At 43.5% G+C, this 18,444-nt stretch overlaps 1 protein-coding gene across 1 annotated transcript in view; it reads right to left on the bottom strand.

Moving 5' to 3' along the window:
- Window positions 1-18,316, bottom strand: part of arrb1 (arrestin, beta 1) — a gene marked incomplete at both ends in the record, with an annotated part of 29,632 nt that extends 11,316 nt beyond the window's left edge. The window contains 3 exons of the mRNA XM_080547343.1: window positions 13,939-13,987; window positions 15,660-15,695; window positions 18,295-18,316. Of these exons, the coding sequence (XP_080403469.1) occupies window positions 13,939-13,987; window positions 15,660-15,695; window positions 18,295-18,316 (107 nt within the window). The remainder of the gene's footprint in view (window positions 1-13,938; window positions 13,988-15,659; window positions 15,696-18,294) is intronic.
- Between the last annotated feature and the right edge of the window lie 128 nt (window positions 18,317-18,444).

The following is an 18,444-nucleotide window of genomic DNA, read 5'->3' as shown; positions in this document are numbered from 1 at the left end:
GGTGTGTGTGTGTGAGGTGCAGGGTGGTGTGTGTGTGTGAGGTGGAGGGTGGTGTGTGTGTGTGTGAGGTACAGGGTGGTGTGTGTGTGTGAGGTGCAGGGTGGTGTGTGTGTGTGTGTGTGAGGTGGCGGGTGGAGTGTGTGTGTGAGGTGCAGGGTGGTGTGTGTGTGAGGTGCAGGGGATATGGAGGGTTCAGAGTGAGCTCGTGAGATGCAGAGAGTGCAGGGGTAGAGAGGCAAGAGGAGGCAGGAGTCCCGGTAAACAAAGAGTCCAAAAGACGTCATCTGGACGTCCTAGAAAGACGTCATCTGAACCCACATTCCGGCTTCCCTGAGGACGACTTTTGGACTCTTTGTTTACTGGAGTTAGGCCTGAGTAGTTTGTTTTGGGCATGTCTGATGCGGGAAGGGTTCCACATTTGTAATGTTGTAATGACGTATATATGACGTATATAAGTGTTGTAGGTGCATAACTCCGCTGCCAGGGTTCTCACCCGCACCAAGACCTGGCAGCACATCACCCCCATCCTCGCCCGTCTGAACTGGCTCCCGGTCAAACACCGCATCACATTCAAACTCCTCCTGCTCACCTACAAATCCCTCCACGGCCCCCCAGTACCTCTCCGATCTCCCCCACCACTACACCCCATCCAGAACTCTGAGGTCCTCGAACACGGGTCTCCTCATCCAACCCAGCGCCAAACTCCGGACCTTTGGGTACAGAGCCTTCAGTGTGGCAGCCCCCACCCTCTGGAACTCTCTACCCAAGGATATCCGCAACTCTCCAACCCTGGACATATTAAAAAATGCCCTTAAAACCCACTTGTTCACCATTGCATTCAACCTGTAGTAGCTGTTTCACTGTTTCTTGTTTTGTGTGTTTGTCTCTCTGGCTCTGTTCTGTTTGTCCCATTCCCTTGTAAAGCGACCTTGGGTTTGTGAAAGGCGCTATATAAATTGAAGTTATTATTATTATTATTATCATTATTAGGTGATAACAGTCTCCACTCTCTACACCTCGGTGATAACAGTCTCCACCCTCTAGAGTCTACACCTTGGTCATCGACACCTCCACCCTCTACCTCTGTCAACAGTGGGTCCACAGATGAATGTCTCAATCTTAAGCTTGTCAAGTCTATTGAAAAGTTCCATGAAATCAGCCTCTGCTTCCTGCTTCTGAGTAGATTAGACGTGTTTCTCCCTCGCTCCTCTCCTCTCCTCTCCTCGCACTGCTTTCTTGCTTTTTTTTCTTGCTTCTTTTTTTATAGTTTTGACTATTTTTTATTGGAATATACTCTCCAGAGGCGTCTCGACCCGAGATAAGAACATCAGAGTCACAGCAAGATTTCCCAGGCCTGGGAATCACATGACTCCCCGGCGACTCCCCGGCCCGCAGGCACAAGCTCAAGGTCACCCCCTCCTTCTTCTACTTCTCTGTGTGATATGCAGCGGATGAAACAGACCTCACCTCCAAAAGATACTTTGTTGATTGGAGACTCGGCGATCAGAAATGTAAGAGGTAAAAAATGACATATCTACTGTCTTCCTAACCTAACGGTCTCAGAAATAACAAAAGATTTGGAAGAGACACTGTCTAAAAATCCAGACACAAAGTGTCTTGTATTACATGTGGGACAAACCGATTCACGTAAAATGGGCTTCATGGAACTTTTCAATAGACTTGACAAGCTTAAGATTGAGACATTCATCTGTGGACCGCTACCCACTGTTGACAGAAGTAACCTCGAATTCAGCCGGCTCCTAAGCCTTAACACATGGCTCTCTGGTGCGTGCAAACTTAAAGGGCTGAAATGTATTGACCACTGGAACATATTCTGGAGGCAGAGAGACCTATTCAAAAGAGATGGCCTCCACTTCTTATCCGCCAAATTTTTCTGGTTTTCTGCTCGAAATGACATGCCCACAGTGAATATAGAATATCTCCACAATCACAAGGGCCTTCATAATGATCAATGATAATTATCAAATGAAAGCTAACACCTGTGGGGTGGCTGTAGAAGTGTCAGAATCAAAATATATGTTACTGTGTCAGAGTAAATAGAGCTAGAACATTATTAAAAATCTCAAATTCAGTCTCCGCCTAAAAAAACAACAGCTTTTACAGTGAATATCACCTTGGAAACCTGATGACCAAGCCCAAATCATCTAGGAATCAGTACTCCAGGGTCTTATTAGTACTTGTGCCAAAGTCGATGCTAGTAATGTGAGCAAATGCAACTTTGTACCTGTTTTAGTACAGGTATGTTTAGGCGGACACCAAATTTGGATATGTTTAGGCCATTTGGAGATATTTTGGCACCATCTGTGCCATTTGACCTTTCTCATGTATCAGATTTTTTTTGTTTTTTTTTTGGGGGGGGGGGGGATTTTTTTGGGTTGGCCGACCAATGGTATGGAAATTCGGCGTTGAAACCGGACATGACACATTCTCCAGTTGGAGAAAACTGGAAGTGACTTCGGCCGTGTTTACCGTCTCGGAAACAAAATGGTGGCATCGTATAGCATGCAAAGTTGTGAAAAAAATGTGATATCGATGAAGATAATTGATCGAGGTAAGCTCTTTATATCACTTCGGATCCACCTGTGGGTCCGTTGGATCAGAAAATAACAGATCGGGAGAATGCCATTTAATGAACAACATACTCTTCAACCTCATAAACTCTGCTCCCCCTTCCCTCGATGCTCTTGAACCAACTGAAAGGCCTACAGCGCAGGATTCTTCAGACTCAGCACAGGCAGCTGAATTGCTCACAGTGGATAAACTCCCCCCACAGTCCTGCGACTCACCACAGCCTACAGTGGGTTTAGAGGGGGCGTAGGAAGAGAAGGCAGAGAAAGTATTGTTCTATCAAGATAAGGTGACTTTCTATGAGGGTGCACGGTTGAGGGAGGGGGGAGCAACCCCCACCCCCGGTGGCATCCCCAGTGAGAATCCTCTCCCCCCATCCTCCCCCCCTGCCCCCAACCTCCCAAACCACTCTACCCCAAACTCCCAGAGACACCCATCCACTGAGTCCACTGAATTCTCCTTCCTCCAACTCACGCCGTTCCTGCCTTTCTCAGCTAGGTTAGAGAAAATGGTGAAGACAGGAGTAGAGCTCACCCCGAGAGCTGCTCCATCTCAGGCAACTCTCCATTCTACAACACCTGTCCCCACACTCCCTGTGACGCCAGCCTCATCAACAATACCCATCGCCCCACCCCAACACCACAGGATGCTATCTACAACACCCATCGCCCCACCCCGACGCCACAGGAAGCTATCTACAACACCCATCCCCATCCCCCAGATGACACCCATAATCAGTTGATGCTCTAACAGTCGCCGCTTCCATAGAGTTGATACCATTGACATTCCTGATATAAGCTGGGACTCTCAATTCGTGCTATCCCTGTTCATATCAGTAACAGAACAGTTAATTGCAAGTCAGAATGCTTTATACACCCCTCAAATTTAATTTTTGTACCCTGCCACACACAGCCCACACAGAGACCAAACACAAAACCACTCAAGCTAGCACTTTTCAATGCCAGATCCTTAGCTAATAAGTAAGTCTCTCTTAATCAACAACTTGATTAGCTCCTATGAACTAGATTTCTTATTTATAACTGAGACTTGGTTAGATAAAGATAACAAGACACCAATTCTTATTGAGTCAGCACCCCCCAATTTTAGAACCTTAGATGTCGTTAGATCCCATAAAAAAGGTGGTGGAATCGCCTCTTTTTTCCGAGACAGTTTTAACTGCAAACAGACATCCTTCTGGGAATTTCTATAATTTGAATATCTTTCAGTTGTTTTTAAATGTTCCACTCGAATTCTTTTTATACAGACCACCCCAATACTCTACTATCTTCTTTAATGAACTTACAGAGCTTCTCTCCCTCATTACTACTGAATTTAATGGTCTGATCATTGCTGGTGATTTCAATATTCATGTAAATAACTCAGAGGACAACAAAGCCAAAGAACTCTCTGTTCTGTTAGATGTTTTTGAACTTCAACAACATGTGAACCTCCCTACTCATAATCGAGGTCCCACTCTGGACCTTATCATCACCAAAGGCCTATATATTTCAAATGTTGTTGTAACTGACATTGCCCTATCTGACCATTGATGCATATTTTTTTGACGTATCTATCTTCCCGGCTATTCAAACTAAGTCTAAAACTATTTCCAAACGATATATCAACGAAAACACCAATGCACTGTTCACACAGGCCTTTTCCCTCTACACCTTGGTCATCTACACCGCCACCCTCTTGGTGATTGGAGCCACTTTCCCCCAGCCACATGTCTAATTATGGGATTATCTGGCTCTCCTGGCTCTCCTGCCAGTTGGTTTTGGGGGAGTGGTTTTCTACTCCTATCACATGGCCTTCTCGGCTAAATCTGTCCCCCAGTCACCCAGTGGAACCAGTATGTCCGTACTGGAGGCCCCTACAACACAACGCAGTCCACACAACATCAACAGACGCTGGTCGAGATCATCATACATCGCTCCCCTTCACGTCGTCTAATATAGATTTCTGTTTGCAATAACTTCATAATTTGAGAGTTCTCTCGTTTCCACCTACAGAAATGCAGAACATCGGCACCAGATACACACCCGGACTCGACGTCATCAATACCACCGTTTTCAGAACTCATCTTCCTATGAATCATCCCTCTCTCTCTCCGCTCTACATCAACAATCTCTCCACACCATCCTTCAAATCCTAGCCCCAAGCACCCTCCTAATCGGCTGGCTGGAATTTGTACAAATCATTCCACTACCATTCCACTGTCCCTTTCCCTAACGTCGATCTCCTGACGTCACGCTCAGAGATCACCACCGATACGCAAGCTTCCATACTTCTCCTGACCCGCGGACCTCCAACCTGATGGAACCAGACTATCCAGACCTGCAGTACCACTACAAATACACACAGTACCACTACAAATACATGCAGGGGCGGCTGTGGCTCAGGAGGGAGAGCCGCCTTCTAATGATCTCAAGGTTGGCAGATCGGCGGCTCGAGCCCCGGCTGGCCACATGTCGAAGTGTCCTTGGGCAAGACACTGAACCCCAAATTGCTCCCAGTGAGCGGGCCGGCGCCTTGCATGGTAGCTTGCTGCCATTGGTGTGTGAATGTGTGTGTGAATGTGTGAATGAGAGGCCATTTTGGAATAAAGCGCTATATAAGTCAGTCCATTTACCATTTATCTTGAAACAGCCTATATAACCCTATTAATCTCAAATTGGCTGTTACAGGGCTTTCAGAGTTACACAGAGAGGAACGAATACAAACGGGAGGTTTTGTATTCACAAGGTAGGTAGGCTATTCTATCTCTGTATTTCTACAAAAATAGTCTAGTTTGCTCACAATATCTTTCAACCTGATTTTAGACATTCTGACCCATATCCAGCTTGATTTAAATAGGTCATAAACATACCGTGAGCTTAGAAATATAAGGTTCTATCTCCGTTTAAGGTAGTTCAGAGATATTGAGCGTCAAAGTTTTTACATTACAATATGTTTTTTGAGATGGAACCTTTGTATTTTATTAATTACCAACTCAAAAATGTCAACATTTTAAAAATAACATCACACAGGCGTTAATAAACACCTAATGGATCAGATTATGTAAAAAAAAAACTAAATTTTGACAAAAATGGAGATAGAACCGTATAATTCTAACGTCACGATACAGCATCACAATAGACAGTTAACTGAAACTCGTTTTAACCTCCTGCAATACACAATATTCGAAATTGATCACATAGGAATACTGAGGTAAGGAACACAGTCAATGTGAACGTTCAACCAATCATACTGTAGAACCGAATGAACCCCTTCCCTTTCTGTTTCTTGTTTAAGAAATTGATTCATATCTGGGATCAGATGAAGCTCATATCTGCTTTCTACTTTCTATCAATCATCCTCTCTCTCCAACTGTAGCCTGAGACCCAATAGACACAGGGTGGCGTCAGGGTATGCAGAGGGGGGGGGGGGGGGGGGTGGGGGGGGTTAAGTGGATGAGAGGAGAGGGGAAATGAAGGGGAAGGATGACTGTCTCTGCCTATTTAACACACAAGCCACGTCAAATGTTGCTGCCTTCATGAGGGTGATGGAGACAAGCTTTCACTTCTCCACCAGTGCATGTCAGTGGCCACTATGATGGCGAGGAGGATCCTAACGCACAGAAATAACTACACATGAGCACACCGTGACGACAGCAGCACACGAGCTCTCATAACTATGTGGAGCCGGTCCTGTGAGTCGGAGTAAAACACACGGTACGATCGACTTAACTGAATTACCACATCATGAATGCAAGGAGTCAATAAAGATGTAATACTGCAAATGATACAGCTATCATATGTTTATCAGTTTAGAATTGGATATCCATTCTGTGGCTTTGCAAGGTAAAAGCCTTGAAGGGATAGTCTACTCTACTGTAACCCCACAAACATTTAAAAAGAAACATGATTTCTCAGCCTTACCTTGGCTGTGGTCAATTCACCAAAACAATTTTGGGATATTTGAAGTAAACTATCCCTTTAACACTAGAACAGCCATGTTACTGTGAGTAAAGGAAAATGTTATATCTTTGCACTCGATCAAGTTTCACGACCCTCCTTTCATTATTTGTTCTAGATATGTGCGTTCTACCACCCAGTATCCTTACATTTTCAAAATCACATCAGGATAAGCTAGTATGAGCTATTTAAGCTATTTTTATATATATATTTTTTTGTATATAAGCTATTTTTTCGTTTTTCTGTGTAGGAAGCAGGCTAATTTACAAGCGGCCAACTAGTGGTCGTTGTGTGTAAATAGTAGCTTGAGCATTGTAAAGACGGGGTGGCTCTTTTGGTAAGTAAAAACCAAAATGTTTGGTTTGATTTTTTTTTTCTTCTATTTTTGGGAAGAGTCCCTCCAGTCTGATCCAACCAGAGACTGAGACATGAGATGAGACATGCGATGAGGCATAAGGGAATAAGTCCAGTTATTGGAGATGATCCTGCTGGTATGGATCTCCCTAGCTGTTATGTCAGAAGCTTTCAGCCAGAATCAATAAATTAATTCAAAGCTCTTAACAAGGAGCGGTTGAGCCATTTAACCCCCCCCCCCCACACACACACACACACACACACACACACACACACACACACACACACACACACACACAGAGGTACACACACACACACACACACACACAGAGGCACACAATAAATAAGTAATACACAAGTGTTCCAAATCTATAACCTGGTATGGCTGCCACAAACCGTCAGCTCAGCTTTGAGAGACTATGAGACTTGTATCTGTCATGTGTAGTGCTGTCTGTTGTTGTCTGTGTTATACGGTGTTGTATGTATATATGAATACTGAACAGTGGTGTGAAAATGAACTTCCCCCTGGGGACAATGAATCTAATCTAATCTAAGCTTATATTGGATGTGATTGGGAGATCAGGTGGTAGGAGGCTGCTGTCACTTTGCTTCACCAGATGTTCGTTGGCACTTAACAAGTTAGATGTGACACGGTCTGGTGAAAACGGCTGCATGTTGGCAATTCTCAAGTTGCGCAAATGCGCAAAAAGCGTGTGTTGAAAAAGTGTGGAAGAGCCCACTCAATATAACAAACAACAGTTTTAGGATCACTAAATACTCAGAATTTGTGAATTGGATTCACTGTCTCGTCTGCCATAGGCTACGATACGGTAAGTGATACATGGCTTGTAAACCAACATACGTTTTAGGACGTGTTCAAAAGAAAACACTACGTGATCATCTAATTATGTGTAGTTATGTGTTTTTAGCATGTTGATGTTCTATCAGCATGTTATGTGCTAAGCATGCGGTTAGCGGTTCGTAGCGATGTTCCTTTTTAGAGCTAGTCTACTAGCAGCTATTTTGCGTGTACAGAACACAGAATTAAAAAATACATCAAGAGGAGGATAGTACGCAAATTAAAAAATAAAAATAAAAATGACAAGAATCGATATATTTTATATATAAACATTTAATAAGATAATGAATAAGATAATAGAAATTCATAAAAAGACATGGATGGAAGTGTTAGTCTTAAATTATAACTGTTGCAAAACATGAAGCTTTTTAGCTTAGATTTAAATATTTTTAGGGTTTGGGCCTGTTTGATTTCTTCAGGGAGTTTGTTCCAGGAGCATGCGGCAGCGTGACTGAAAGCTGCTGCACCGTGTTTTGTTTTCACTCTTGGAATGATTAGCTGATTAGCCTCAGCTGACCTTAGGGGCCTTGCTGGAATATGGGGTGGGAGAAGATCTGATATGTATTCTGGTCCAAGACCATTTTGGGTGTTTTGTATACAATTAGGAGTACTTTGAATTAAATTCTGAGAGAATATATCCATATATCATACCTCCATGTTTATATATGGTATATGGCAGTCTCACGCGCCTGTCTCGTTCCAGATCTGCATCCAGTTGAATGTGTGATTCTAGCACACACGCCCCAAACTGTCATCTCAACATGGAGAGACTATGAGGGTCCAACACATCCCTGTCGTCTGAGTGGGAGTGAAGTAGTGAAACTGCTTTGTGGATTTCATATACAGCGCCCTGCGTAAGTAATGGGGAAAGTGAAGGATTTTTTTTGTTTCTTCTTTTGGCTCTTCACTCCAAAAGTTTGATTTGAAATCAAACAATTAACTGTGAGGTTAAAGCACAGATTAATTCTCAGCTTTTATTTGATGGTATTTGTGTACATATTAGTTTCACCATTCAGAAATTATACTACTATTATACTTACCCAAAAGTAATGGGACAGATGTATCAAATGTACCAGATTTTCCTGGGTAGACACTGAACCCCAAATTGCTCCCAGTGAGCAGCCCGGCGCCTTGCATGGTAGCCTGCCGGCATTGGTGTGTGAATGTGTGGGTGAATGGGTGAATGAGAGGCCATTGTAAAGCGCTTTGGATAAAGGCGCTATATAAGTGCAGTCCATTTACCATTTAAAATCTTATCAGGAAATGAAATGCTCACTGTTCAATTGAATTTAGATCTGCAGATTGACTTGGCCCGTCAAGAACGTTCCACGTTTTGGCCCTGACAAACGACTTAGATTCTATGGCAGTATGTTTTTATGTCTTACTGTATGATGAAGTGCCAACAAATGAATTTAGAGGCGTTTGCTTGTGGTTGAGCACACAATATGTTTCTGTACGCTTCTATAGAATACATGCTGCTGCTGCCAACAGTAGTCACATAAAAAATTACGACGAGTCAGTCAGTTCTAGTGGCAGCTATACACTCACCAGACACTTTATTAGGTACACCTTTTCAACTGCACGTTAACACAAATATCTTATCAGCCAATCACGTGGCAGCAACTCAATGCATTTAGGCATGTAGACATGGTCAAGACGATCTGCTGAAGTTCAAACCAAGCATCAGAACGGGAAAGAAAGGTGATTTTAAGTGACTTTGAACGTGGAATGGGAGACCAGAACGTGACATTGACAGCTCTCTTATGCCTGTACAAATGATGTGACGGAACACACCTGACTAACCAGAAATACCTTTTAAGCCGATGTTGTCCCATTAATGTTGGGTACCCTGAGAGGGGGGGTCTATTATGCAAAGTATATGTACACAAATACCATCAAATAAAAGCTGATGATCTCTACTTTAACCTCACTGTTGTCATTTCTAACCCAAACCTTTGGAGTGTAGAGACAAAGGAAGAAACTATGCTTCACTGTCCCGTTACTTATGCAGGGCGCTGTATACTGATGGTCCACAGGCTCTCTTTTAGGACGCACGTTGCTTATCGGATGTGATCGGGAGATCTGGGGTAGGAGGCCGCTGTCACTCTGCTACACCAGGTGTTTGTTGGCGCTTGACAAGTTAAATGACCCCAGTTTGGGTTAAATGGTTAAATGATCATATCCTTTGGTTTAGTTTGTCACTTTGGATAGTGTAAATGTGTGGTGTTTTTTCATGTATTGAACATTGTGAATATACAGTACAACACACAATCTGTGAAACGGCTGCTGTGTGCAGTATCTTTTGTGTTTAGTTTATGACTGATATCGTCTGGTGCATGATTGACTGATATCGTCTGGTGCATGATTGACAGATATGATAGATGTTCGCACACACACGCACACGCACCCACGCACACACACACGCACACACACGCAGTGTATTTTTATCTGTTGTTTCTCTTTTACTAGTGTTTTCTGTTAAGCACTTTGGGCGGCTGTTTTTATTGTTGTAAAATGTGCTATATAAATAATAATTACTTACTTACTTACTTACACACACACACACACACGGCCATATGCAATTTTCACATGAAAATATAACAGATTGCAGTGTGGTGTGTTGATGTATTTCTCTCCTGAGTGATATTACTGCACCGTTGTGTCGGTGAGTACTATTGAATGAGGTGATTTCATGATGAATAGTGATTTTGGAATGAGCAATAATCTGTTGATGATGTTGTTGTATGAAATGAGGAGCTTCAGAGATGTCGTCAGCATGCTGTGAGCAGAGCTTATTACAGCCAATCACAGCCCTTTCCTCTGGGACCTGGAGCTCAAGGGAGAGCCCCCCCCCTAACCCTGTATTCTAATTGACGGTTATGATTAAATTAAAAATGCATTTAGAATAACATGGCCTTCGGTGTTGGCTGCTAGCATGTCAGAATTGGAATGGCGCTAATGGATAGTGAGGTTTTTTTCCCCCCCAGATTCCTTCTGTTTTGTTTCTTCATAGCAAAACCTGTCAAGATGTCATCATGCAGATTAGGACCAATTTCGAGATGAGAAAGTGATCTGAGGACATCCGACTCAGAGAGTTCCTGGGACTGACTTAAGTAGAAACAGAGGGAGGAGGCAGGAACTGAACCCCTCCAACACGGTATTAACACCATGAGTCTGGAACATCAAGAGTGCTGTTTGTGATAATGAACTCTACTGATTTAAAAAGTGTGAATCTATTTTTCAGTGTAGTAGGCCTAAATATAAACTGTTTTAAAAGGCAGTAAATAATACACTCTGGAAACAGATAAATGGCAGTGCTAAGTATACAAAAATTCAAATTCACATTTCTGGGTTTATGAAATACAAACGTGGAGCTGTGTGACAGCAAGACAAAGATAATGGTTTGTGTAGCGACTAGAAAGATAGAGCCAAAAATACAAAGTCGCTGAGAGACTCGAGCAGGGTCTGGGTTGGTAGTTGTATGACGCGCCAAAACTATTTGCTGAGATGAAAAGTATGTTTCTGAGCATTTATTGAATAGAACAATCAAACTGGGAGATGTACAAAATAATCCATTAGCAATCAAAATAAGAAAATAACAAACAATGCGTAAAGAATATGCAGTCAACAAAAATACAGCGACCCTGTCTCACCTCTCTCTCTCCTCCCGCCATGCAGGTGAACAGGTGCTTCAATTAACCTCAGACTATCACCACCCATAAGCATGTGACTTCCGGAAAGGTCTGAAATACCGTGATCAAAACAATAAACCAACAATCAAAATAAAGTCACAATAAACCCATTAGCCTTTTATACTAAATACCCCCATAAATAATATTCATGGCTCCTACAGTTTGGCTTGGTAACACTGCAACCCAGAGACTGTCTGTATGGGCAGAGGTTTCCGACCGGCTCCCATGTGACCCAACATCAAGACATCAGACATGATGTTTGACCCTCCAGATACATGCAGCAGCCTCTGCCTTGGGCATGAACTCACATTTGAGGTGAAGTTATTATGGTAGGGCTCGGGTGGAGGCTTGTCGAGCCTGCCGATAGGCTATGGAACCCCCCCCCCCCCCCCCCCCCTCCCCTCCTCTCAACTGTACTGGACTCAGACTCAGATTAGAGACTGGTAAATGGTAAATGGACTGCACTTATATAGCGCCTTTATCCAAAGCGCCTTACAACGGCCTCTCATTCTCCCATTCACACACACATTCACACACCAATGGCGGCAAGCTACCATGCAAGGCGCCGGCCGGCCTGCTCACTGGGAGCAATTTGGGGTTCAGTGTCTTGCGTGACAGTGACATGTGGCCAGCCGGGGCTCGAACCGCCGATCTGCCAACCTTTGCGATCAATAGACGGCGGCTCTACCTCCTGAGACACAGCCGCCCCACAAAGAGAGAGAGACCTGCTAGAGTGCCACTGGGAGACAGTTGAACACCAACATCAGATGTTCAGACGACAGCTCTTGGCTCATAGTCACGTACCTTGGCCAAGGTATGATGTCATAAAATACAGGATGCAGATGCTATAATGTAATAAATCACATTGCTCTGGTGTTGTGGTGCTGATTTATAGACTTAAGCTGTCTTTGATAATGTACTTTAGTAGCAGTTTAGTTTAACCCCGTCCCCGACAGCACCACAAAACAGCCCTGCCACTATAGCACCTTTCTCCCACAGAGTGCTCTGGTGCTGGGCTACGGGCTACTGATGCTAGTCTACTGATGCTAGTCTACTGATGCTAGTCTACTGATGCTAGTCTACTGATGCTAGGCTACTGGTGCTAGTCTACTGATGCTAGGCTACTGATGCTAGGCTACTGGTGCTGGTCTACTGGTGCTAGTCTACTGATGCTAGTCTACTGATGCTAGTCTACTGGTGCTAGTCTACTGATGCTAGGCTACTGATGCTAGGCTACTGATGCTAGGCTACTGATGCTAGGCTACTGGTGCTAGTCTACTGATGCTAGTCTACTGATGCTAGGCTACTGATGCTAGTCTACTGATGCTAGGCTACTGATGCTAGGCTACTGATGCTAGGCTACTGGTGCTGGTCTACTGATGCTAGTCTACTGAAGCTAGGCTACTGATGCTAGGCTACTGGTGCTAGGCTACTGATGCTAGGCTACTGGTGCTAGGCTACTGATGCTAGGCTACTGATGCTAGTCTACTGATGCTAGGCTACTGGTGCTAGGCTACTGGTGCTAGGCTACTGATGCTAGGCTACTGATGCTAGTCTACTGAAGCTAGGCTACTGATGCTAGGCTACTGGTGCTGGTCTACTGGTGCTAGTCTACTGGTGCTAGTCTACTGAAGCTAGGCTACTGATGCTAGTCTACTGATGCTAGGCTACTGATGCTAGGCTACTGATGCTAGGCTACTGATGCTAGGCTACTGATGCTAGGCTACTGACATTGATACTGGTAGTCTTTTTTCCAAGCACCAGGGGAGCCCCCCCTCCTAAATTTCGTTGTTTGGTACCTGTACTGTAATAATGACAATAAAGACCATTCATTCATTCATTCATTCATTCATTCATTGGTACTGATATTGATACTGATATTGATACTGATATTGATACTGGTACTGGGCTACTGAGTCTGACTGCCTTGGCAGAGAGTCTGACTGCCCTGATGACTAAAAGGCAAGACAACATGACAACCTGACAACATGACAACATGACAACATGACAACCTTTAGCACCTCATATCTGAAGAAACGATGCACAAAGACCGAACACGCATCAAACAAATTCATCAAAATACGCAAATGCACATTTGTGCAAATGCACGCTCATACACACACACATGCACACACACACACACACACACACACACACACACACACACACGGGGGTGCACACACACGGGTGCACATACACCAGTGCACAGTGCACATACACACACGCATGCATGCATGCACACACACATGGACACCCACGCACACGCAGTCTCACACCCACACTCACAAATCCTGAAATAACAAAGGAACACAGCATGGGGTAGTATCCTGTGGCCAATGTCACACCTCGAGCACACACAGAGCAAGTGGCTCAGAGACGAGCAGCCATGGTGTGGGAGGAATAACACAGCAGTGCAGTCAGTTGTTTGGTCACAAGCCCTATTCAGCCATCCTCTAATTATAATTACCTGATGAAAATGTCCGCTTACCTTGTGCCTTTATCCCCCATCGCAAGGATCGTTGTGTGGTAGAGTCCCCCTTTTCACTCACAGTACACAGGCAGGAAGAATTCTTGTTGTGTTGAGAGGCGAGAGAGAGAGAGTGAGAAGGAGGAGGGGGGGGTGAGAGGAGAAGTATTTACTGATGCAAATGCTCTGGCTGTGGAGAGACTGGGTGAGTGGATTTAAAAGGGGGGATCCCTTTCTATCAAACCTCTCTCTCTCTCCAGCTGACCGGACTTAAAAGGGCATCTCCAACGATGCTTTACAAAACCCCAGAATAATAAGAAGCGGGTGATCCATACACTGTTCCCTCCTGTCTGGCTGGCTGCTCTCGGGCTTCCCTTGTGAGAGCTGTTAGAGGGGTACACAGAAAATCCAGAGTGGAGGAATGAAAAATCCAAGAGAATATTCTCAGTATGAGACTTCCCTCTGGCGATCCACACACACAGACACTGACACACAGCTCCTCACCACATCTCTCTCCCTTGTTCCCTCCCTGTGATGTCTCTCTCTCTCTCTCTCTCTCTCTCTCTCTCTCTCTCTCCCACCCTCCCTCCCTCTCCCTCCCACCCTCTCTCTCTCTCCCACCCTCTCTCTCTCTCCCACCCTCCCTCCCTCTCTCTCTCTCCCTCTCCCTCCCACCCTCTCTCTCTCTCCCACCCTCTCTCTCTCCCACCCTCTCTCTCTCTCTCCCACCCTCTCTCTCTCTCTCCCACCCTCTCTCTCTCTCCCACCCTCTCTCTCTCGCCCACCCCTCTTGCTATTGCGCACTCAATCCGTGAGAGCATGTGTGTGTGTGGTGTATTGGGGAGTAGAGAGATAATCTCCACCGTGAGACAGGAGGGTCTCTCTTGCCTGGCCAGCTAATCAGATGTGAAATGCATTAAAAGAGGAGAAAGACCCTCAGCTGCTCTGCCGCCAGAGGCCGGCTATTATTTATGTCTTTGGCATTGACGTCATGGATGCTGCTGCGCTCTGTCATGTCTCAGTGCCTCCTGCTACCCCAGTGTTAACACACAGACACTTCAGATAGATGTTAACACACAGACACTTCAGATAGATGCACAAAGAAGAACACTGATACGCTGCAGTAAGTAAGAACACAATGTAATTGCCAGCCTGGTAATCAACAAGTCATACAATCATAGAATATATACATTTAGGGCGCACAGACATTTTCTAGAGCTTTGGTATTGTAATATTGTATGATACCAATGGCAACTGAATAACACAGCACTGTGTTAATGTTGAATATTAAATTTTTGTTCACAAACTTTGTTCTCCAATAATGAACGAATGCTTAAACAGATAAAGAGCATATATCAATGGTTAACATTAAATAGTTTTCTTTGCAATAATAAGCTATTTAAATGAATGCGTATTCCCCTTCTAGTACTTTAGTATGACGACGTTAAACACCATGAAACCGTTTTATTCTCAAACATCAATAGCAGCGCCAGTGACATTATGTTGTACATTTCTTTTATTAGGATAAACCCCTTGAGATGAACCATCTCGTTTTCGAGGGGGTCCTACATTAGTCAGGAATATGCATATCTGATATGAAAGAAATGCAAATGTTTTCTTGAAAACAAACATGCTTGATGAGGGTCATCTTGACCTTACTAAGCATGCCATTTTTAAGAAAACATTTGCATAATATGTGTTTCTACTGGTGAACTTTAACCTCCGTGATTCACTACACTCACCTGACAGGAACACACACAATCTCTTGAAGTCGTCACCTAACAAATCCACGACACATGTTACCTGTTAGTTACAATCTCTCATCAATGTTAAATGTGACACGTTCTAATGCTTTGGTCCTCATGTCGGGATCTGATATAATGATCTGACTTTTCTTTAGAAAAATTTGAATATATTTCCGCGTTGTTGAAAATCAATGACACATCGCTAGTCAACTAACACAGCTTGTTTTGTGAGCCTGCTAACAATGTAAAGTAGTGTTCTAGTTAACTAGGTAGCAGTGGGGATTACTCACCCAATCCGTAGCGTTGTTGCAGTGTTTCGGCTTGACTAGCGAGTTTGTGTTGTGATTCTCAACAACGTTGAAACGTAGTTCCGTGTTTCAAATGAAAAATCCGAACATTTTGATTGGTTGCCGACATGCGGACCAAATGATCAGACTGTGTCACAAATATGGAATGTACAGTGAACTATGGACAGTAGTGCATAACTGTATATACACTATATGTACAGGACCTTTAGTGTGTATTGACCTGGACTTTCCACTTTTTGTTGTGGTAAAACCTGACTTATACTAATCTTAAGTGAAAATAATAAGTATTCCACCCCCTTTGGTATGCCACTCCTAAAATGAGCCCAAAATGCAAGAAATAGTCTTCAACAACTCTCTCATTAAGTTGAATTGAGTCCATCTGAGTGCAAGGACAATAGTTCATTTGATTTCTGAATGATCTTTGTTTTTTATAGGGTCTCTGATTTGTACAGGCAGCAATCAGTTACACACCGTGTGGATCAGGTTGTCATTCCAAAATGAGCAGATGGAGAGGAACAAAACTGCTCAGGAATGCTACCAAGAGTTGACTGGCTGAGAGGAAAGAGCACAGTGGATGGGACAACAACAACATCCCAGCCAATATACAATAGAGTGGCCAAGAAGAATATGCGATACAGTGTCAGTGTCAGTGTCTTAAAACGTGTTCATTTGGTTTTACTATAAAGTTTAGTGCAAATCCAGCACGTGCAAAGCAGTTTCTGCACCATCTCTTGTGTGATGAATAGTGGTAGCAGCATCATGTTATGGGTCTGTTTGTCACTGGCAGGGACTGGAGAGTTTGTCAGGATCAAGAGAACATTATGAAAGTTGCTGAGTTGGTAGTGACATCCTAATATATACAGTGTGTAATTGATTCCTATGCAAATCAGAGACCCTATAAAAACAAAGACATTAATAAAGAAATCACAGTAATTATTATCCTTACACTCAGGTGGACTCAAGTAAAGTTATTGAGTGACTTGTTAAATGTTGAGCATTTGCATTTGAGCAAATTGCTAAGTGTCACAGCAAAGGGGTTGAATACTTATTGACTCAAGCCAATTCAGTTTTTAATTTTTAATTAAATCAGTAAACATTTCCCCAACATTTTGGGGGGACATCATGGGGTATTTACTGTAGATTAAGCATTTTGATTTCTTTGAGCTCTATACTCCAACAGTTTGGATTTGAAATCAAACAATTACTAGGAGGCTACAGGAGAGATTCTCAGCTTTAAATGATATTTTCTTTTTTTGGATTTATTTTTTCCATTTAGAAAGTAAAACCCTGTGTGTACACAGTCCCCCTATTTCAGAGCACCAAAGGTATTGGAAAATTGGCTTGACAGGTGTTCCGTCACATCATGTGTGCAGGCGTAAGACAACTGTTAATGTCTATCATTGATTCTAACCTATCTGGTGGTGTCTGTTAACATGAGGACCAAAGAGACGTCAATGAAAGTCAAGGAAGCTGTAATGAGGCAGATAAAAAAATAAATCAGAAACATACTCAAAACCTTACACTTACAAAATCAACAGTTTGTAAAATCATTAAAAACAGAAAGCACTGGTGAGCTCCGCAATCGTGGAAGACTTCTGCACGTATGACCAGAGAATGAACAACAATGAAGAAAAACAACCAAACGACCCACAGACGTCCCACAGACCAGCAGCATCTCCAGGAGGCGTGAGTCAGAGACGACCATCTGCAGAACACGGCACCAGCCAAACTACAGAGCTTCACTGCAAGGTGCAAACCACTAGTTATAGTTCTCCTCCCAAAAATACCAAACAAGCCTGTAGATGTCTGGAAAACTATGTTGTAGACAGATAGTACAAATATTATCATGCACCAGTGAGTGATAATTTTCTGGGAGAAAAAAAAAACCATCTGCCCCAGATTCATATCATACTATCTATCTACTATCTCATCTGTGAAGCATGGTGGAGGGGGTGCTATGGTTTGGGCATGTATAGCTGCCACAAGAGCTGGCTAACTTATTAACGGGCTAACTTAGTTGGTGAAGTTACTGCTGACAGCAGCAGAATGTATTCTAAAGTTGACAAAAACACCTTGTCTGCTGTAGTACAAGCACATGCTGCCAAAGTCATTGGAAGTAGCTTCATGATACAGTAAGACAGCGACCAGCATCATGCTGCCATAACAGTGGGTTTTTCAGGGCCAAAAAAGCGGAATATTGTTGACTGGCCAAGTCAACCTTCAGATTTGAATCCAATTAAACATGCATTTCATTTGCTGATGATATTATTTTTTTAGGCAAAAATACCTCAAAACAAACAAACAACTAAAGATGGCTGCCGTACAGGCCTGGCAGAGCATCACCATGGTTACAGTACAGGCCTGGCAGTACTGCAGTGTCTGGTGGGGTCAATGGGTTGCAGACTTCAGGCAGTTATTGCATGTGAAGGATTGTCGCCCAAACACTAAACATGACTACTTCATTCAGATATAAA

Source organism: Nansenia antarctica, assembly GCF_963989245.1.
Source record: "Nansenia antarctica genome assembly, chromosome: 17".
NCBI classification, from domain to species: Eukaryota; Metazoa; Chordata; class Actinopteri; order Argentiniformes; family Microstomatidae; genus Nansenia; species Nansenia antarctica.
This window is presented reverse-complemented; position numbering and strand designations above follow the sequence as displayed.